Below are 22,493 nucleotides of genomic sequence, written 5' to 3'. Positions count from 1 at the left end.
AGAAAAGAAAAGAAAAGAAAAGAAAAGAAAAGAAAAGAAAAAGAGAAAAGGAGAAGAATGAGTTGGATGATTTGATAAAATTTACTGTCTCTATTGAGTAGGTTGGACAAACCTGTAGAGATTTATTCTGAAAATGTGAGGAGAAAAGCAGTTCTTGAGAAAACTGAGGAAGTAATAAATATAATATGTCTTAAAAACAGAAAGAAAACCCAAAGACTTAGAGACAAGTCAACATAAAATATATGTTGATAAGCACTGAAGAAATTTTTAACCCAAAAGAACCAATCCCTTAATGATAGGGTGACCTGCTTAGTAGATGAGGGAAAGGCTGTCAGTGTTGTCTAGCCAGATTTTAATATAACCTCTGGCACCATTTCTTATAGCATTTTCCTGGAGAAACTGGCTGCTCATGGCTTGGATAGGTGGACACCTTAAGACCAGACCCAGAGAGTGCTGGTGAATGGAATTAAATCCAGCTGGCAGCCAGTCACAAGTGGTGTTTGCCAGGGCTCAGTTTTGGGGCAGTTCCTTTTTAACATCTTCTTAGTGATCAAGGTGAGGAGATTGAGTGTACCCTCAGTCAGTTTGCAGATGCCACCAATTTAGGCAGGAGTGTTGATCTGCTGGAGGGCAAGAAGGCTGTGCAGAAGGATCTGGACTGGCTGGATCGATGGGCCGAGACCAGTAGTATGAGGTTCAAGAAGGCCAAGTGCCAGGTCCAACCCCCAGCAGCGGTACAGGCTGGGGAAGAGTGGCTAGAAAGCAGCCCAGCAGAAAAGGACCTGGGGGTTCTGGTCAACAGGCTGAACATGAGCCAGCAGTGTGTCCAGGTGTCCAAGAAGGCCAATGGCAACCTGGCCTGTATCACCCATAGTGTGGCCAGCAGGACTGTCCTCCTTTACTGGGCACCGGTGAGGCCACACCTCAAGTGCTGTGTCCAGTAATGGGCCCTCACTGTGAGAAAGACATTGAGGGGCTGGAATGTGTCCAGAGAAGGGCAATGGAGTTGGTGATAGATGTGGAGCACAAGTACTATGAAGAGCAGCTGAGAGAGCTGGGGATGTTTAGCCTGGAGAAAAGGAGGCTCCGGGGAGACCGTATCACTCTCTATGACTGCCTGAAAGGAGTTTGTGTCATGGTGAGCGTCGGTCTCTTCTCCCAATTAACAAACAATAAGTCGAGGAAATGGCCTCAAGTTGCACCAGAGGAGATTTAGACTGGATATTAGGAACAATTTCTTCAAGGAAAGGGTTGTCAAGCACTGGAATCAGCTGCCTGGGGAATTGCTTGAGTCAACCCCCTGGAGATGGTTAAAAGATGCGTAGATGTGGCACTCAGGGAAATGATTTAGTGGTGGACTTGGCAGTGCTGGGTTTACAGTTGGACTCCATGATCTTAGAGATCTTCTCCAACCTTAACAATTCTATGAATCTATGAATTAAAAAATTAATCAAAGAAAAGTAATAATAACATTTTTTTACTACCATGACATAAAATATTCGTTTTTTGGAGAGAAGCATTAGAGAATCATAAATTTTCAAAAGATCTTTGAAACTGATGTCTCTAATTGTATTTTATTTACCAAAATCAGCAACCACATCTAAGCCAAAATCTTACACTATGAAAAAGGAATTAGGAGATTTTCACTGCTAATCTGAACAGAACCATCAGCTTCCACAAGGGTCTTTTCAAGGTATCTTCCGCTATGAACTTGGAATAGTCATAAATACATTGGAGGACTGAATAAGAACCCAAAAAAACATTGAGAAATTGGAGAAATTATAAAATAAACAAGAGGCCCCCTAACTGGGACACATGCAAAGTAAAACATTTAATTGGGAATAGTCAAATTCCCTGCTATGGAATGAGGAATGATAGCTTTAATTTCTCCCACGTATCTAAGGGTTGTGCATCACAGCTCAAACATGAATCATTATTATTCTATACTGTAAAACAAAGGGAAGTATATGTAAATGTACGAGTGTGCATATATTTTTTGCTGGAAATATGAAATTATCTTTCTTGTATCAACATTGTATCAATAGGATCATTATAGCTATGCTGTAGGCACAAACAACAGGACTGTTTAAAGTCTAGAAAACCAGAAAACTTTAATGAAATCATTGAAAAACTGGGCTTGTTTAGAGACTAGAAGTCAGTAAGTTAGTAGGCAGGCGTGATAATAATTCCTGAATATATAGAAGGTTACTACAAACTAAAAAATACAAGTAATGTCTTTTTCGTGTTAGTTCACAATTTAAGGAAAAATTAGTTTGCTCAAATTACAACAAGGCATTTAAATTGGATACTAAAAACCTTTCTAATTTAGGTAGTGGAACAGGTTACTCAAAAGGTTAAAATCTTACTTTTTTAAGTTATGTGAGAACAACCATCTGTCAAGAATAGCCTTCCCAAAGCCAGTGGAGTACCCACAGAGGTCTGGCAACCCTTCAGCCATGTCATCTATGACTGCACATAGGCTCTTACCTCCAAGCCTGCAGCACTTGCAGAATATGAAGTTTTACAGTTAATCTTAAAATTCCATGGACATTATACATTTTACTGGAGTAGTATAGGAGTCCAATCATGGCCCATGACTCTACTCCATAAACATTGAGGAAAATACAAATGTTTTTGTGCCCTCAAAAAAGTCAGATTCATTAGATGATGAAAACATTGTGGTTTTAAGCTTCATACTACGTCTCCATTTCCTGCCCCGGCAGATGAACCTCAGGATTAAAGGGTGGGCTCAGTTCAGCGCAAGCTGTGTCTCACCTAAAAAATCCACTGCGCAGGCTCGAAGGGTCAATGACCTTTCCCAAATCTTCGCTCGCGAAGACTGGCCATTATTATTATATTATATTCCTTCTGAATTTAATAATGTTTTAAGAATAATTAAATGCATATTTTCAACCTTACATGAAAAGCATTTTATTTATTTTTATTTAAATTCAGTCTATTTCAAGAAGGGGGAAGTTCTTAAGACTTCTGCATATTCATATCAGATGAGTAGGTGCTCTCGTGCTGAACTTTGCAATTTGTGTCTACATCACTGAAAGCAATGAAAAGTTTTCTATTGCCTTTATTAGGTTTCTATCAAATTAGAGATTCTTCTCCTGAGAAAAATCTGTAAATAACACTGAATAATTTGCAAACTAGGTAAAATCTGGGTTGTAACTGCGCTTGTAACTAGCATGTAACTCCAGTGAAGTCTTGGGGGTCTACAGAGAGTAGCAAAATACCAAATTAGTTTCATGTTACCCAAGGGGTAACAGGTCAAGACTGAATTAATTTCAAAGAAAAACGTCCATTAAAATTTCCACTGCCCCACCCAAAACCTACTGCAGAATATTCAAAATTGTAATTGAAAATTATGCATTTTTCAACTTCCAAATACACAGAACACACTCAGTGAGAATAAATCCAGGATCATTGGTGATGATAAAGCAAACTGATAACAGTTTGGAAGAATTCTGATATATTTGGCTATGATTAAATAGCATAACTATGTATAATCAAGCTACTTATTGTGGATATAATGTAAATGTAGTAACTTTTCTCCTTATTACTTGTAGCTGGCCCACTGGGAATATAACAGAGTCTGAGATTGCAAACAAACTTTACCAGAAACTTTAACAGAAAAAAAAGACTAAATTTTCTATAATTATATGGTTACTTTTGTCATTTTAAGTATTGTACTGAATAGCACTGTATCTCCATCATTCAAGTGCAAGACAATTAAAATGGGTCAATTCAGTATAAGTTTCTTATTTAAACACTGTTCTCCTTTAGTTGCTAGTGTAATAGTCAATCGAAATGGTCTAATATAGTTACTGTTACAAGGATAGTATGGCAAAATCTAAGTCAGTTTAATCCATTTCAACATAAAATAATGGCATTTTATGCCAATATAGTTTTTGTCTCTTTGTTTGTGTTTTGGTTTGTTTTAATTTTTTGTTTTGTTACTGGTGGTGTTAGAAATGGAACCAGACTAGTTCGGGTTACTGCAATACAGTTCTGTAGAAAGAATTAAGTGAATTCTTCTCAACACTTATTGGCATGGAAAATACAAGAAACACTGTGTCACTTATGGTGTTGTACCAGTGTTCACACCACATTCTTACCCTCTAATAATTTGTCATCCACAAAACTTAAGACAGTCCACTTAACTCTGTTTGATTTTGAGCACAAATACTTTAGCAGATCTCCCATTCAAGAGCTCCTCAGTGCTCTACAATAATGTTTTCACAGAAAATCAAGAAAGCAGCTTTGGCTTTTCTTTGCTGTGAAAATGAGCAACATTTTAAGAATAGTACAAAGATAATAGGCCTTGGCTGTTGTGAACTCATTGATCTGCCTCTATCAAAGCCATGACATACAAGCTGACTATCAACACCTAATTAAGGAGCCCTCACAACTTTTCTCGAGATTAGAGATAATTCTCTTTGTCTTACATATGGAAAATAATATATGACTCCTTTGCAACAGTAGGCAAGTTACCCTTAAAAGATCATAGAAGATCACAGAATCATCAAGGTTGGGTCATCAAGATCATCCAGTTCAACTGTCAAGCCAGCACCACCACTGTAACCCCTAAACCATATCCTCCAGCACCAGATCCAGATGCCTCTTTAACACCTCCAGGATAGTGAATCCACCACCTCCCTGGGCAACCTATTCCAATGCCTGACCACCCTAACAGTGAAAAAGTTATTATTTCTAATTTGAATCTCCCTTCTCTCTGCTAAAGGCCATTTCCTCTGGTCCTCTCACGGCAGGCGTGACAGGAGAGACCAACCCCCACCTCACCACAATTATACTCTGTATTCATACAGAGCAAAGAGGTCCCCCCTGAGCCTCCCCTCTAAGTAGCTCATGAGTCCTAACAGACTCTTTACCTCACATTTCCTTGATTACAGAGTTCCCCTGAGTTTACTTTCTCTTATTTCCACTTTGTGCTAATTCTCAAGCTAATATTACGTTTAACTATGGAAGTTGTTTTTAGAGTTTTCATTTAAGTAACTGGCTATATCTCCTCTGCTTGGCAGTAGGTAGGCTACTCCAGATGTCAGAAAGACCTTTGCTCCCAGTAGTAACTTCTACTACTCCCAAGTCAGTATGCTTCTGGGCAGAAAACAGAGATGAAAAGCTGTATCTCCAATTATTAGTTCCTTGAACCAGCCAGTGTCACAGAAACAGTTCATTTTAAAGGAAAAAAAAATTAATCATATTTATTACAAACGGAACAAAATGTTTCTGATATATGAAAGACAAAGATAGTGTGGCCATTTGGGTTAGTCTTACTACATCCCAAATTGTCACAACACTTGCCAAAAGTGAATTTATCAGCTCAGTGCAACCAACAGATTTAGTTTATCTGAATGTCTTATAAGTAAGAAGTTGTTTATAAAAGGTTTTGAAGATTGGGGGAAATCTAGTATTCTATTGACATATGCTTTTCTATTGACATATGCCATATATTTAATTTAATGCTGTGGTTCTGATGTCTCTTCTGATAAACTTTAGTAAAATCAATGCTAAGAAGAATGGAGCTGTTTCAGTATGTATGTGGTTTAAAATGCAGGGTTAGCAAAATGTTAATTGAAAAAATATTTATGTATATTCTTGCAATTGCTTAGAGAAGAATTTTGCTAAAGTTTATTGGTCTATCAGTCCAGAATATTAAAAGTTTAGTATTTTTCAGATTTGTTGGCTTTTCTATAGTGAGAAAATCCTCTAAAAAAGTGATTAAATAGCTCAATTTTTTTTTTAGGCATATTGGAGATAACATCTGTAGAAATTGGAGTTGTGGCAGTTAAGTCTATTAAGAGCAACTACTATTTAGCCATGAACAAAAAAGGAAAAGTCTACGGCTCTGTAAGTACCTTTTTTACACTCCAAATGGATTGCGGAAGTCAGCACCATTCCCTATCTTGACTACTGAAAACCGCACTTGTCTGTGTATTACTGCTAATTAGAGCTGAAGTGAGCTGTTCATCAAAATTTCATTCTCTGATAAACCAGAACCACTCCTCTACACAAGCTTCCTTTTGTTTGCTAAGCTCATATCATACCAACACACATTCTGGGATTTATTATACTTACTGCTTCAGTTACATTTCTTATTAGGGAGAGGTCAATGGAGATGGTCCTACAAAAGGTAGTCTTGAAGGCTTGTTTTTCATTTTTCTTCATTACAGTCACATTTAGCAGTAATTCTGGGAGGGATAAAATGTACTTGAAGTCATGGAAACTTGAGCTGATCGAGTAAACACACCAAGTCATCAAACTACAACTTTGAAGATTTCTAGAGTAGCCAACTTTAAATTGACTGTGTTAATTAATACAAAAGATTATGGGCAGTACAGAGAGACATGAACTTGTATATCATCAGATATACTTAGTCTGAGCAGAATTTGGTTAACATTTGGAAGTTTTCCATGTATACAATATTTTTATTTGTGTTAAGTTTGGGGTTACTGATACTTTCAGGGGGAAAAAAACAGACATGAAAACCGCCCAAATAATCAAACAAACAAAAACAAACCAACCCAAGAAAACCGAGTAACTATCCAAATATTTTTAGTAGAGAGCAATATGATGTATAAATCTAACAACTAAACTCAAATGTATCCTCACACATCTACGTGATTACACAAACACCAGATTCTTCCGCTATTACATCTGGTTTGGTTTGTAATTTTGCAGTGTTTTGTCAGTTCCTGGAAAGGTTATGAGCCAATCTTCAGGTTGCTCAGTGTTCAGAACATCCATAGGCTTTGTAGACAGAAGGTCACAGATAGGAACTGGGTTTATCCTCAAGTGATGTGGTTAAGCCTCCTCCTTCTGCTGAAAATAATGAACTAATGCTAATCTTAAACTAAGACTCAAGGGGCTTGAAGCCATTTGGCCTTCATTTTTAAGGAAACACTTCTACCAGGTGGGTTGAGTTCATACAAAAAATAAAAACTGTCCTCCCTCATCTGCACTGTGGCTAGTCACTCCTGGTTCAAAAGCGACCTTCTAAACTCTTTGACGGTGTCAAAGAATTACATTAAGGAAAGATCAGAACAAGTAAATGTTTCTTAAACTCCTTTAAATGTACATTTTCATTTCTAAAATTACACTGTTCGGAACTACAGGATGATCAGGGCTTAGTCCTGCTCTGTTGAGAGATATAACTGTGTACTGAGTTATTCAGTATAGTCATTGTAGGTATGCTTCTTTATATAGGTGATGGTTTTAGCATAAGTCAACATCTTCAATTCACACATCTCCGTTTACAGTGTGAAGTTTAGTCATTTGTGATGGGCCAACCCAAAGCCCAAGACAAGTTTTCTTGCCCGAGTTGTTTGTCATGGCTGGTATGGTGAAAGTCCATAACCCTGTATACGTACAGAAGAAGTCAAAACAGCTTTCATGTACCATAGGTGGAAACTGCTGCCAGAAGATTCAGTAATTCATAATGTATTAGAAATCATGTTGACAGGAGGATACGACTGTGGAAAGCCTTTTTTTTAATTCCAGCTGAGATAATTTTTCAATATTCACATCATAAAATCACAGCATAATGATTTATCAAAACCTATTCCATAATACTTTAGCAATTTCAAGAATGCTTCTGTTATTATTTTTCCCAGACTCCCAAGATTTGCAGTTAGCCTCATATTACTACAGTGTGACAGCTTGCAGATGGATATGAATACCAGAACCAATAAAAATTGTAAAAACACTCTTGAGCATGTGTACAATAGACATTGGTGCAGGATTATGCTGAAATTTGTTTGAAATGAGCAAGGCAGTCCTGAGTAGCACTCACACCCCTGCCAATAAGACTTCTTAAGCACATCACAACATCATCTGTTCTCTCTCTATTGTCTAAGAATAGAGGTAAAAGTTTGGATTTGAGTAAAATTCTGCATCTGGGAAAACAAGTTAAGTAAGACTTCTATGTTTACAAAATACTTTTCCATTTGACTGACTCTGGTTGGAACGAGGGACCAAAGGAAGACTCACTATTTGGTTTCTTTAACAAAATAAGCTGCCTGCAGATAGGAGAAATTACTACAGTTTGGAACTGTGATTAGTGGCGATCTGCCTTTTTAATACCTTGACACTCGAGGTGGCATATTACAGAAAATAAGTATTAAATTATCTATATATCTTTGTGAATACAGGCAGTATCAGTAGTCGCTTTGTAGAGAGTCTTCCCTTGATAGTGTCTTCCCCAGCAATCATTGTTTAAGTAACTAGTAATCCTAAAGTTAAAGACCAATTCAGTTTGAATATGTGCATATATGAATATGAACACATGCAATTCTGTTAAGTATGTGTTCTGTGGTCTTAGAGGCAACTAAAACATTAATTATTAACACAAAATTCTTACTGTATCAAAGTACTGAACATTAACTAGTTTTAAAATTCTAATTAAAGTTAATAGGTATGGAAAATATATTTTCAATAGTCTTATATCCTTTTTATTAATGTGGATACTTTCTATATGTGTATTACCTGAATATCTAGGGATGTTGATTGTAATAAAAGATACAATGTCCCTGAAATTCTTAACTGTACCATGAAAATTGGTTTATTATTCAGATTTCTTTCTTGTCTTGTTCATAGATAAATTAAAAATAGTGCATGCACTTAGTATATCATACTCTGGGATTCTGACATGTTTCTGCCTGAGCTGTGAAATGACATCTTATTTTCTGAAATGCAGAAACAACGAAATGCTAATTTTTCATTTTAATTTAATTATGTTGTAATCATTCCAGTTTTAAAAGACCTCTAAATGGAATATAAGTAGTTTGTTAAAATTGGATGGATTTGTATGTAGGAATTACTTGTTTATGAAAACAAAGCATTCTTGGCTTCAGTATAGAAAAGTAGATCTGTGTAAAAGTGCATTTAACAACATGCTTCCACATGCTTGTATTTTTTATTCCTTCTAACAAATTGACAACTGGTTCTCCTTTAAAAACAGAAAACCTTAATCTCTGGTACTATAGAAAAAACTACTTTCAAGCTGTTTTAGTCAATAAGATACAGGATCATGCATGATTCTTTTTTAGGCTAAGCCCATCTTCGGGTAAACAAGGTGAAAAGGCCTCACATTCATTGTAATAGCAGCATGACAGTATTTGCAACCATCCGAAAAGCCCTATTTCATGATTAGTGTGCTTTAAAGGATCTTACTTTAAATAAGAAGTACGTCTATGCCATACTTGTTTAACATATGGTATCAATATCTTGTTCAAGATATTTAAGGGTTATATTTGTTAGAACTGAAATATGATTAATGATTTCAAGATTGCCTCCTTATACTTTTGAGTTTATGACTGAGAACTTGATTTAATATTGTTGCCATATTCTAACACAGAGAAATTTAATTTCAGTTCTGACTAAATTATATAATTTCACTGCTATAATTATGCACTGAGTAATTAATTATATATTTTTTTAGTTTCACTTTTTACCATCTAACTGCTTTTGCTTTAAATACTGTGGACACAGTGAAACTTTTATTTAAATACACTGTAGAATCCTAAAGGAGGGTCAGTGAACACTAAAATCTTCCAAATATTTTTAGAAAGTATTTGCCTTCAGTGTGCTGCAATTCTGAAACATTATGTTTGTTCTGAATTTGTGTATTTTTTTCCTCTTTTAACAGAAGGAGTTTAATAGTGATTGCAAATTGAAGGAAAGAATAGAAGAAAATGGATATAACACATACGCATCCTTAAATTGGAAGCACAATGGAAGGCAAATGTTTGTGGCTCTGAATGGGAGGGGAACTACAAAGAGAGGACAGAAAACAAGAAGGAAAAACACTTCTGCTCACTTTCTTCCCATGGTGGTCATGTCATAGATGAACAAGCTATTTTTTTGATGAAGCTGAACCAAAGGCTGTTATGTCAAGAATATTTGGTAATTCTCTTAAAGGGTAAAAGCAGAGAAATAGCCCAGACATCTGCATGTTTGAAATGAGAGCAGGGGAAGCCTTTGAAGGTTTTGTACTTATTGCTAGCACATGAAATACCTTTATTTAGTTTGTTGTCGTATCTTATAATCAAAATGCAAGCTGGATCAAAGGGGATGGAATTTATTGCCAGTGTGAACATTTTTTTTTTTTTTAATCACTGCAGCAGACCTTGATGGACATAAGACAATCTGTTGCGTGATCTTCATGGGGAATGCTATTTATGGAATACTAACTCATATCAAAGTCCTTAATTGCTCATTCAAGCCTAATGATTCAATGAACAGTTAGACACGCAAGCATTTACTGGAAGCACTTGGGTCATATGCACAAATAATGACATTTCTGGAGAAGCCTTTTGGAAGAATGGATAGGATAAGCAAAGTAGTATATAACTGTTCTAACAAAATGAATAGTATGGTTTGCTTGTATGTTCTAAATTTGTTTCTTTTTATTTCTCTCTAAGTTATTTATTTAATAGGATGTTAAATATCTTTTTTATTTGAAATATTTTCCTCATTTGCTTCTTTGTTATTTTCCCTTTTTCTTAGTACTTCACAGAGAGGTTGATAGAGTAAGATGTCAAAACCTCAGAAGTACTCTGAGAATAGGTATTAGACAAGGTTTTAAAGGCAGAATTTAAAGTGTATACTCTGTCTTTTTTCTAGACTATCTTGCACTTAAGCAAAAGACCAAACAAGCAGTGCTTGGATTTATGGTATTGGCTTCTTTATATTGGAGAAATTTTTGTACTTATAAGCACTCAAGAACAAACTTCAAGAAATACTTTGTTCAGAGGGTCTTTCTGCTATTTTGAAATTGAGAGGAGGGACCACATCTGTACTTGGATGTCAATGCATCTGTGTGTATATTCAGCTGACTTTGATTTCAGTTTGGAGCTAGAATCTAATGCATCGCAATCAGTGTGATATTCTGTAGCACACATTGGACTGGAACCTAGAGGTGGACAGCCCTGTTACAGTCACTGAGATTGCAAATGTTAAAATTAAACACTAGTGTGTAATTCCTAAGTATAACATTTGGCCTCTGAAAGGAAGGCAACACAGTCCTTCACTCCTTATTCAGTTAATGCTCTCATTCACCTATTTGCCATTGGTACCAACTTGTAGAATCACATGCATATAGTGAGAGCAATATCTAATTCAGGACTGAGAGACAGAAGATCCAAAATCGTGCTCATGCATTTTTCAGAGATTATTACTCACATGTATATTATATATGAGAGCCAACTGAAAAGCTGTGCTAGTTTCCAGCTTTAACATGACTTTCATAACCATCACAGTAATTGAAGGCTCAAAACACATAACATCTAGCACATTTTTATGAAGTGTTACTAGTCCCATGGCTTAACTTGAGCAACTACAGTATAATAAAGTTAAGCATAATATGAAGTCTGTTCAATTAAAGGTACATAAGGTTTGTTTTATGTTTTGCTTTACTCATTAATTTTAGAGAGCTCTGGATAGCTCACCATTGTAACCATATTGAGATTCATTTTGTTAGAGCAGATAAATAGAAAACAGTACATCAAACAATTTGTACCACTGTCTTCACCTTGTATTCCATTAAATAAATAAATAAGCCTTTGCAGTGTCTTTAGTAAGAAACAAAAGTAGTATAATATTATTTTGTTTTAAATACTTTAAGTGATAACTATAAGATTATATTGATGCTGCAGTTTATCTTCAATATTTCTTGTTGTGAAAAAGTTGGTTTTATTTTTATTGTTTGGAGACTGTATTTTGGTACAAAGGAGAGCCTCTTGCTTAATGTGTCTTTTTGAAAATGTTTAACCTCTATAAAGCCTGGTGTTGTTGGAATCTTCTATAACTTATTTAAGTCAATGTTTAACCAGCACTCCGATCTTAATCTGTTATTTAAATATTAGTTGGGGTTTTCTTTTAAGAAAAAGGCAAAAAAAAATGCTTCCCCATAAAATACAAAATTGTTATATTTCCTGTCCTTAAATAAAGTCAACTGTTTTAAAACTAGGAATTCATTGAGAGACAACATATTTTTAGTTAATAGCTGATGCTGTATTGCATGGTACTTTATCTCCAGATTTCTTCTTCACAAATGACATTTTTTTAGAAAGAGAAATAAGAATTTCAGATTCTAAAGGTAGTTGCAGTTCACAGCAAAACAATTACTATGATAAAAACGAGCTTCTGTTGTTTAAATTTGTAATCAGTAATTAAAACTGACAAGTCATAGTGGGCCACCAATCTTCAGTATGAGCTTGAGCGAATGCAGTATTGAATGACCTCTTAAAGAACATTTAGGGTACAAATGAAATTCTCTTCAGACAGAATTACCTAGATGACTTGGTCAGGGGAGGATTATGCATAAATGTTATCATAGTACTCAAAACACTATGCTGCTCAAACGACAAGGTCAGAAAATATCACTTTTCCAAAGCGAGTCAGGAGCCATTTCTGAGATGAAAAGTGGTTTCTGAAAATTAAACAAAATGAAAAACGCTTGAAGGAATCAATGATTCCTGTGTGTTTGGTATACTGTAATACCCACTGTAGTGGGAGCAAACTGCAGACATTAGAGTATCCCAGATCCTCAAACATAAGCTCTGTTTTCTGTCACGCTCAGCATAACACTCCTGAGTAAAAGGAAGACAGGGAAAGGGGTTTAGAAAAGAAAAGGGATACAAAAATCACTGAGCAACAATGTATAGTATGTTATATTTAAATAAAAATAATAAAATGTGGGGATTAGAGAATAAAAGCATTGTCTTTGTTTGTTTTATTAATCTGAAATTATACTGCACAATCAAAATAAAAAAGCAAAAAGATCTGTTGTACTATAGGCTGTGGTTTCATGCTGTATAGGCCCCAAACAAAACAAAAATCACTTGAACATGTCTAAGTATTTTGAATATTTTGTATGTGTGAGTCCACTATCTCTACACTAATAACAACCAAATGCTTCAGATTCTTCCTGTAAGTATTTGAATCCACCTAGTTTTATACAGTGGAATAAAGCAATGAATTTAGAGGAAGCATATATTTGATGAAAGAATGAAGGGTTTAGGAAGAAGAGCGTGTACTCATATTTTTAAAGTAACTTTAGATATGGAAAAATAGTTACATTTTATATAAGACTTCATGCAAAAGACATTTCAGGTTATGAAGTTCACTAAAGGTTAGTAAGCTTTAGAAGTATATGAGCACAACTTTGTAATTCCTGCCCCTCCTGAAACTGATTGTCTCTATTCACACAGTCATAACTGTTCCAACTGTTTAATCTTGAAATTAATCATAAAGACACCCCTTTTATGAAATGTCAAGTATCATTATTTAATCTAGTAAGTTGAACTGTGGGGCAGAATTCACCTTCCTAGTTTCCTATTAAGTTGAAGAAAGAAAAATACAACACATAACAAACACTTTCTGCTGCAGCTAGTCAATGTCTAATTGATTATTGATGGTATTTTTCAGAAACAGATCCTACACTGAAACAATTTCAGCGCAACTTCAAGTAACTGCTGCAAAGAAAAGTTGTTTTCCATGGTATCGTAAGCAAGAAATAGCATATGAACAATTAATTGGCTTTAGATCTTTATTATTTATAACTGTGCTTACGTTCCCAACTATTTGAATCCCATGTTTAATTGTATGGAAGCTTTCTTGAAATAAGTTTAGGATTTTCTAATGAGGCACAGTGAGTCTCAGATATCTGATACATGTATTTTCACTTGCTAATCCCAGAAAAAAAAAAAGAAAAGTAGTATGTCTTTTGTCCACCCAAACAGTGTATGGAAATATGCTCCTGTGAAAGCCGAAATAAAGGAACCATGACAAGGCCTCAAGTAAATTATATGGGAGCAGTGATCTCTGAGTTACTGCGGTATAAATGAGGGGAATTTCCACTCCTGAAATTCTGCACCAGGATCTTTAGTGGTGCCACTTTATGCTATTTAGTTAATGTGAAATAGAATCATAGAGCCATAGAATCATAGAATGTTAAGGCGTTGGAAGGGACCTTAAAGATCATCTAATCTCAAGCACCCTAGCATGGGCAGGGACACGTCCTACTAGACCAGGTTTCTCAAGGCCTTATCCAGCCTGGCCTTGAACACTACCAGGGATGGGGCATCCACAACTTCTCTGGGCAACCTGTTCCAGTGCCTCATCACCCTCACAGTAAAAACTTTCTTCCTCATTTCTAAGCTGTATTTCCCCTCTTTCAATTTTTATCCATTACTCGTTGTCCTATCACTACAGTTTCTGATGGAAAGTCCCTCTCCAGCTTCCCTGTAGGCCCCCTTCAGGTACTGAAAGGTTGCTGTGAGGTCTTCATGCAATCTTCTCTTCTCCAGGCTGAACAGCCCAACTTTCTCAGCCTGTCTTCGTAGGGGAGCGCTCCAGTCCTCTTATCAACTTTGTGGCCTCCTCTGAACTTGCTCCAACAGTTCCATGTCCTTCTTATGCTGGGGACACAAGAATTGTGTGCAGTATTCCAAGTGGGCTCTCACAATCACAGAGTAGAAGGGAGGAATCACCTCCCTTGACCTGCTGGCCATGCTATTTTTGATGCAGCCCAGGATTTCATTGGTTTTCTGGGCTGCAAGCACACACTGCCAGCTCATGTTAAGTTCTTCATCAGCCATCACCCCCAAGTCTTTCTCCACAGGGCTGCTCTCAATCACTTCTCCACCCAACCTGTAGGTGTGTCTGGGATTTCCACAACCCGCATGTAGGATCTTGCACTTGGCCTTGTTGAACTTCATGAGATTTGCATTGTCCCACCTCTCAAGCCTGTCAAGGTCTCCCTGGATGGCATCCCTTCCCTCCAGCGTGTCGACTACACCACACAGCTTGGTGTCATCAGCAAGTTTGTTGAGGGTGCACTTGATCCCACTGTCAGTGGGTAATCACACATGTAAATGGATAAATGGATATGGTGGTGGTGATATCAGAAATACATGTCCTATCAGACCAACGTCCAAATATGAGGCTATGAGAATTGCAGTATCTGAAAAAAAACTCACACAAAGTACCCAACTGTATAGTTTTGTGCAAAATATTTAGGGGACTGATACAGATACAGGTAATTTATCACACTATAATAAAAACAAAGTCTATATTTACATCAAAGCTCAGACTCTTTAGTTATCTTGTGATAATGTAATAAATGAAGAATCAAGATATTACAGGGGTTTTGTCACTACGGAAAAGTAAAGTGTGTGTACCAAGTTTCAGACGACTACTATTTAACCATTCAAACTATTCTATGACTTTGTTTAAATTGTATGATTTTTTTGATAATGTACCTGTATTACTAATTTCTTAATGAACTTTTAACCCTTTCAGTTGCTACGAGTCTTTGCAGAAGTCGAGTTAAACATTGATCTCTTGCATCTGCACTTGTTTTCTAGATATAAATAGCTTAAAAAAATCAATATTTGACGTTGTACATGCAGGAACTTGACTTATTCAGTGAGTGGAATGAAAAATTAACCTCTCTGCTACATTATTTTCAAAATGCCCAGCTAATTTGTATACTTTCTTCCCTTAGAATACTCTTGAATTCTCACTTGCCTGTGTTTTCAAAAATGTACATCACTTATACTTCTCTATGCAGTGTATGTCCATTTATGCTTATTTCCTGTAATTTCTTCCTTCTTTTCCGTATAACAGCAAGATTCATAAATGGTTCACTGAGGTAGCTTGCACTACTGGTGTCTGCAGTACACTGTCATTAATACCACAAATATAAGACTCTCATTTCTTATTCCATGTAGAATGACATAGAGATCTGATGATACGGTAGTGTTTTGATAACCCTTGGCTCCCTTGAAACTATGCACATACTTACTAGTAAACATGCAAATTAGGTTCAAAAGTTAAATATGCATTGCGAGGATAGATTAGGTTAACAGCCACTGTGTACAAGATACATTGCAAATGAAAATGTGTGTTCCGGCTTCTTTCTTTTTCCATGTTTCACTCAAGGAAAGGGAAACATAAGGAAAGGATATGGCATTAGTATTTACAACCTTCATTGCTTTTCTTAAATGGTAGCCAATACATGACCTATCCTGGTATCTGACTGAATCTTGTTTCTGTGATGAAATATGATGAAGATATCAGCAATCTTGTAAAGGAAGGATCAGTCTCTTTCTCTTCCTTATTGTCAGCCACTACAACTCACCGAGTGCTACTGATATAGCATGCAGTTTGTGCTCACTTAAATATAAATTAAGCTATAAGATTCCAGCTTTGGAAGAAGAGATATGGCTCTGCTTATCATGTTAAATGAGTACTGTATCCTTTGCCTGACAGAGACAGATAAGATTTAATCCATTCATTTATTTAACTAATTGCTTCTTAAATGCTCTGAAGTGAACGATATACTGTCAGAGAAAAGTCATGCTGATAGCCATAATTATTACATTTCCATGGTAATTAGGAGATGCAGTAGGAAGGTACAGTGTCAGAATGGTTAAAGAGCTTCAATACAAAATCCTGCAGCAAGGATCAGCCTATATGCATACTGAAAGCCAGCATCAAGTTGTAAATGAATGCCTGAACCTCCAAACTGTGGAAGCCGTACAGAAGCTGTGGTTGGCCCTTTGCTGCCCTTACTGCTTTAACCATGTCTTAACCATGCTCCACATTAAAGTCACAACAAACTTGAATCTGATTACATGTACAGATGTATAATGAAACAAATTCTATTTGCAGTCAGAAAGTGACAGAGACTAAGTTTAAGTCACCTATGGCAGTCTTGTGTTTCTTCTCCTCCACTCTTGTAACATTTTCCCCAGAATTCTTGTCAGAGACCAACACAAATGCAGTTTTTCCTCATTGCAGATGAAATGCAATACAACATGAAGTTTGTAACACCACATCCTATGTATAGCAACTAAGGATGAAGATTCACTTGTGAAAAACATCAAATGGAAATTCTCACATGGCACCTTGCAAACAGACATTGTTGAAAACTGCCTGTGACACACAGGATCTGATGTAAGAGCAGACTACTCCTCAGCATTTATGTGACAGGTACTCTCTTTGGGATTAGGCCTTACATTTATTAGATTTTTCTCAAATTTGTCATCTATTTTGCTATAAAGAACTTCAGTGAGTTTCAGACACTTAGTTTCTCAGTGAACAAGTTTCTCAGCTTGTTCACTGAGGACTTTTAATACAAGGCACAAAGTTTTGGCCCAGGAAGTGCTTGAGCTTCTTGGTGCTGAACTTTGGAAGTGTACTCTAAGAAAATACTTTAAAATTGTTCTGTTCTTCTGCTCATCCCTCTGGCTGCCCTTTCAAGCTCACTGATAGAGGCAAAACATTTTAGAAGATGATTTTTTTTTTCTTTAACCTAGAGAGACGTGGATTTGATAGATGGATTGCTCTGTAGAAAAAAAAATTAGTTGGATGGTCACACTCAAAGAGTTGCAGACAAGAGAAAGTGATGAGCAGTGGGAAGAGCAGTGATGAGTGGTGTTCATCAGGGACCAGCACTTTTTAACATCTCTGTCAGTGACATGGACAGTGCGATTGAGGGCACCCTCAGCAAGTTCACTGATGACACCGAGCTGTGTGGTGTGGTTGACATGCTGTAGGGAAGGAATACCATCCAGAGGGACCTTGACAGGCTAAAAAGGTAGGCCCATGCAAACCTTATGAAGTTAAACAAGGGCAAGTGCAAGGTCCTGCACCTGGGTCAGGGCAATTCCAAGCACAAGTACAGACAGAGTGCAGAATGGATCAAGACTAGTTCTGGGTAAAAAGACTTGGGGGTATTTGTGGATGAAAAGGTTGACATGACTGGACAATGCATGCTTGCAGCCCAGAAAGCCAACCGCATCCTGGGCTTCATCAAGAAGCATGACCAGCAGGTCAAGGGAGATGATGCTCCCCATTTACTCTGCTCTCATGAGACCCCACCTGGAGTACTGTGTCCAACTCTGGGGCCCACAACACAAGAAGTATATGGTTCTGTTGGAATGAGCCCAGAGAAATGCCCCTAAGTTGATCACAAAGGTGAAACATCTCTCCTGTCAAGACAGGCTGAGGAGTTCTGACTGTTCAGCCTGGAGGAGAGAAGGCTCCAGGGAGACCTTAGCATATCCTCCCAGTACTTAAAGGTGACAGCTTTACAAGAAGGCTGGAGAGGGACTTCTCACAGGGGCATGTAGTGAAATAAAAGGGGAATGGCCTTAAGCTGAAGAAGAGTGGGTTTAGATTGGATATTAGGAAGAAATTCTTTGCTATAAGGTTGGTGAGGCACTGGAACAAGTTGCCCAAGAGGTTGTAGATTCCCCATTCCTGGAAGTGTTTGTAGACCAGGTAGCTCAGAGCTGCATGTAGCTCTCAGAGTGGCATCCCTGCCCACAGCAGCGAGGTTGGAACTAGATGATCTTAAGGTGTCTTCCAACCCAAACCATTCTATGACTCTGTATGACACCATGATTTAGTCTCTCACAATATGGCTGTTCTCATACTATATTTGACATGTCAATAATTCCATTTTGCCTTCTAGACTTTCAAAAATTGCCCACCCCAGAACTAGCCTGATGCAGATCAACACATAAGCCGTACTGGAGCATAACCTCAAAATTACTGAAGTTGTTCTGTTTTCAGAAACATTAAATTAAATTAATTCTTCAAATATGTTAAGACCAGTCAAAACTGGTTGCATTGATTTTTGATACATGTTCAGCTGGCAATTCTGTTATGTTAATAACTAGAATATCCCCATTTTCACCACAGATAGTTCAAGAACAAAATTATCAAACTGAAGTAAGGGAAATTTAAATGGAATATTTGGAAAAACTGTATTAACACTAAGAGGTCCGAAGTAAATGTATTTGGATAATTGTACAACTTACTGATTTTTAAGCTATCAGGCATGGTTTACATGGTTGATTCTGCCACAGACAGGAGGATGGAGCAGATCTCTTACAAAGTTTCTTATAGCAATATTTTCTATGATTCTATTAACCATCTACTGAATCTGTAGAAAAACACTATGTAATCAGCTGCAGACATAACTTTATTACCAACAGGCTCAAACTCAAGCCAGTAATATGTAGAGATCCTATTAAAATTACCCAGATCCATATAGTTGCCCCCTTGCCTCCCCAGTTATTTTACGCAAGTGTGTTGCAGTGCTTAACGGGAAAAAAAATTAGTTAAAATCTTTGTAAATAAAAGAAATCAGAGTGACTAAAAGTAGCCCAAGCTTTTTCAACAGAGCACAGACTCTTCCAGGAAATGTTGGCAAAATGGTATTTGGTCCCATCTTACCATTATAGAGAGATGCAATCTGGGTCTGACTCAAGCTTCCACTGGATATTGATTGCAGGAAACAAGACTGACAGAAACAGTTAAAATATGCAAAACTCAATATCCACCTCCTTTTGACATTCAGTAATTTGTACAAAAAGCAACAGATAATTTTCGTAGATAACTGCTGTATTTTTCAACAGTTCTTGCAAGTATAATGCAACAGTGAATAAACCTCTCCATGAACCCACTCCTCCTCAAAATGTATGTCCTACTATCAGTTGACTTATGGATACTGTCCAAGAAACTTTACTTATTTCAGCTTTAACTAGCAGCAATATAAATTAAACAGTAAACAGAATAATAAAATGTTTGGGGTTGGAAGGGACCTTAAAGATCATTCAGTTCCAACCCCTCTGTCACGGGCAGGGACACCTCCCACTAGACCAGGTTGCTCAAAGGCCCAACCAACCTTGCCTTAAACACTTCCAGAGATAGGGTATCCACAACTACTCAGGGCAACCTGTTCCAGTGCCTCATCATCCTCACAGAGAAGAGTATCTTCCACAAATTTGTGATATTTAATGTAAGTTTTTGATCTGAAGCATCTTAATAATTTATAGTGTTCATTTCATGTATATTTTCTTATGTTAATTTTTAAAGAAAGCGTGGTATTTGATCAAATGGGAGACTGAACCTGCATTATATAGAGCCCTCTATTTATACTTGGGCGAGTTCAGTCACTCAGTTTCTTCTTCTCATACTCTGCATCACCATTTTATATAAGCTCTGAAATAAAAGAATGTTCATGGAAAGAGGGAAAATATTCAATATTCATGACTATTCTGTTACTGCTTAGACTCTGCAAGCATGGAAAGGATTCAGCATAACTAAAATACAAGGAGAAGAGTGTGAAATTATTCTTCCAGTTAAGTGTAGCACTAACAGATACAGATATATCATAACGTATATAGTATGCGCGTTATTCTAAATGACATTTTCTTTAATTAGTTCTATGTCAACATATATGACATGTAATAATATTTATATCCAGAAGTTTTAAATAACACACACTAGCACAGAGGCTTGTAGGCTTGGTAGTTTCCTGCCAAACTCATTCTATGTTTTTTATTTCTTTAGTCCCATGGGAGCACCAATGTTTCTTCTCCAGCTCAGGTAGGAAGTTTGCTTAATCAGCAACCTTCAAAGAATAGTACCCATCTCTACGGTTCACAACTCTTACCAATCCATCTGACAAAGTCTTGTACCTCAAAGTCATTAAGGTAGGTCTTCTCATTTCTCTCTATATTTAGCAGCTATCAGTTTGCTATTCATAGTGAAAGTACAATTATTAGATAAAGCTACTGCTGCTATCAAAACTCCATTGTTTTAGGTGCCAAACAATAAAAGGTAAGGGAAGATACATTAATAATCCAGTATGATTATGACTCTCTTGTCAAGTGATATGGTGGAGTATGGCAGAGAACAATAAATAGGTGAGAACATCATCATCAAAGTATCATTATGCATCCTTATAATACATATTAAGGAGGATGGACTTATGGTCCTTACTGAAAAGGTAGAATTCAATAAGCTGTTTATTAGAAAATAAAGTAAAAACTATACAGATTTTCATTTGGAGGATTTTGTTTTTCTCCATCCAAAGGAAGGAATGTGGACAAAATTCCTGCAGACATATTGAAGGCAAAAGCAACAATTACAGTGAGTATCATGAGACCACTAAGTCATGTAAGACCTATGAGGGAAAGTCTTAATGGAACCCAATCCTTTATGTGTGGAAAAAGATAGAAAGACACTGAATGGGTACCAAGCCCTGTGATAAAAGAATGATTTGACAACCATGTCCTTAATGCTTATAATAAGGGGACTCAGTGCAGCTGGCATCTGAGCCAAACAGCAATAAGATATAATCTTTGAAGTGTGTGACCATGATGGTCTTTTCAGAACAAGGCACATCTTTGTTACTTAAAAGGTTAAGGAAGGAATTAGAAGTAAATTGATATTTACCGATTTGGAATATAGTATCTAAACAAGATTTCATTATATTATTTTAGAAAACAAAGTTAGTGAGAAACACATAATAATTGTGCAAATACCATTGTGCAAATACCAATACTAAATTTATTTCAGAGAAGCATAACATGAACCTTGCCAATGCATTGTAATGACCAACATAAATGCTCAGTGTTGTTGAGAAGTAGCAGGATCATCTGTGTCAGTCAAGAGTTGCAGGAAGGGGAGGGTGGATACAGCTAGAGCCACACAAAACTTTCACTGAAATTGTTTTACCTCTAGTTACTTCTGATTTAAGCAAATTGTTAGCTCAGAGCTATAATACATGAGAATAAAAAGGATCATATCAACATTGTAGAGCAAAATTAGAGCCTTAATCTTTGCTTAGAAGGCAAGCACTGAGTGTGGCAAGGTGATATAAGGAGTTTTATGAACAGGGGATCACTGCAAGAGTAGGCTGGGACAGGCATTGTAACACAAATGCAACAGAAAAATTTAAATGTGACTAGACATGGAAGAACAGCAGTGGTAATAAGGAGTATTGGAAAGAATGAGTTAAATTAAGTTTGCAGAACCTCACGGCAAAGTTTCAATTTAAGTTCTGGGCAGTGCCTGAGCCTTAGGGAGAAGTTCAAATTTTCTTCAAAATCAGTACTCCAAGCAAGTTACTATTGGGTTCTAAATATTAAATTAAATGTGATTTTTGTTTGTTTCAGTTCCTCACAGATTGTCCACACTGTAAACATTTTACTGGTAACATTATTGTGTTTTATATAAATATGGAGAATTTTCTTAACATGAGCCAGATCACATTTTAAACAAGAGCCATGTAAAAAAGATGGCCCTAATTAAACAGAGGACTGCTGGCAGTACTATAGCAATACATAGAAATCTTGTGCCGTTTCCTGTCTTTTTTTTATTGAGCGTGAAATCCACAACAGATTTCCTGCCACCTAGGTAGAACTGAACAAGGCACACTCTCACACTAAATCTTCCCTGCAAATGTATAAGCCAGTACTGTACAAAAACACAGCATTGGCTGTGGGTCTATATAGAAGTTTGTGTTTACTTGCACCAACCCAGCCAGTTCTACAGGGGACATTGAGACAGTTTAGCATGAACGGTAAACCAGATCTCTATCACTGAACATGCTTTAGTAAAATAGAAGAAGTTCTTCACTTTGGCAGCTCTTCTCAGCTGCC

The 22,493-nt window shown here is 36.7% G+C and overlaps 1 protein-coding gene across 2 annotated transcripts in view; it reads left to right on the top strand.

Moving 5' to 3' along the window:
• Positions 1-11,823, top strand: part of FGF10 (fibroblast growth factor 10) — a 67,446-nt gene extending 55,623 nt beyond the window's left edge. For both annotated transcript variants that reach the window (XM_017811338.1, XM_017811339.1), the window contains exons 3-4: positions 5,774-5,877; positions 9,674-11,823. In XM_017811338.1, coding sequence (XP_017666827.1) covers positions 5,774-5,877; positions 9,674-9,871 — 302 coding nt within the window. In that variant the 3' untranslated portion in view covers positions 9,872-11,823. The remainder of the gene's footprint in view (positions 1-5,773; positions 5,878-9,673) is intronic.
• The last annotated feature ends 10,670 nt before the right edge of the window (positions 11,824-22,493 follow it).

Source organism: Lepidothrix coronata, unplaced genomic scaffold (assembly GCF_001604755.1).
Source record: "Lepidothrix coronata isolate B3197 unplaced genomic scaffold, Lepidothrix_coronata-1.0 Scaffold31, whole genome shotgun sequence".
Lineage (NCBI taxonomy): Eukaryota > Metazoa > Chordata > Aves > Passeriformes > Pipridae > Lepidothrix > Lepidothrix coronata.
The sequence above is the reverse complement of the archived record's forward strand: the minus strand, read 5'-3'. Positions and strand labels throughout refer to the sequence as shown.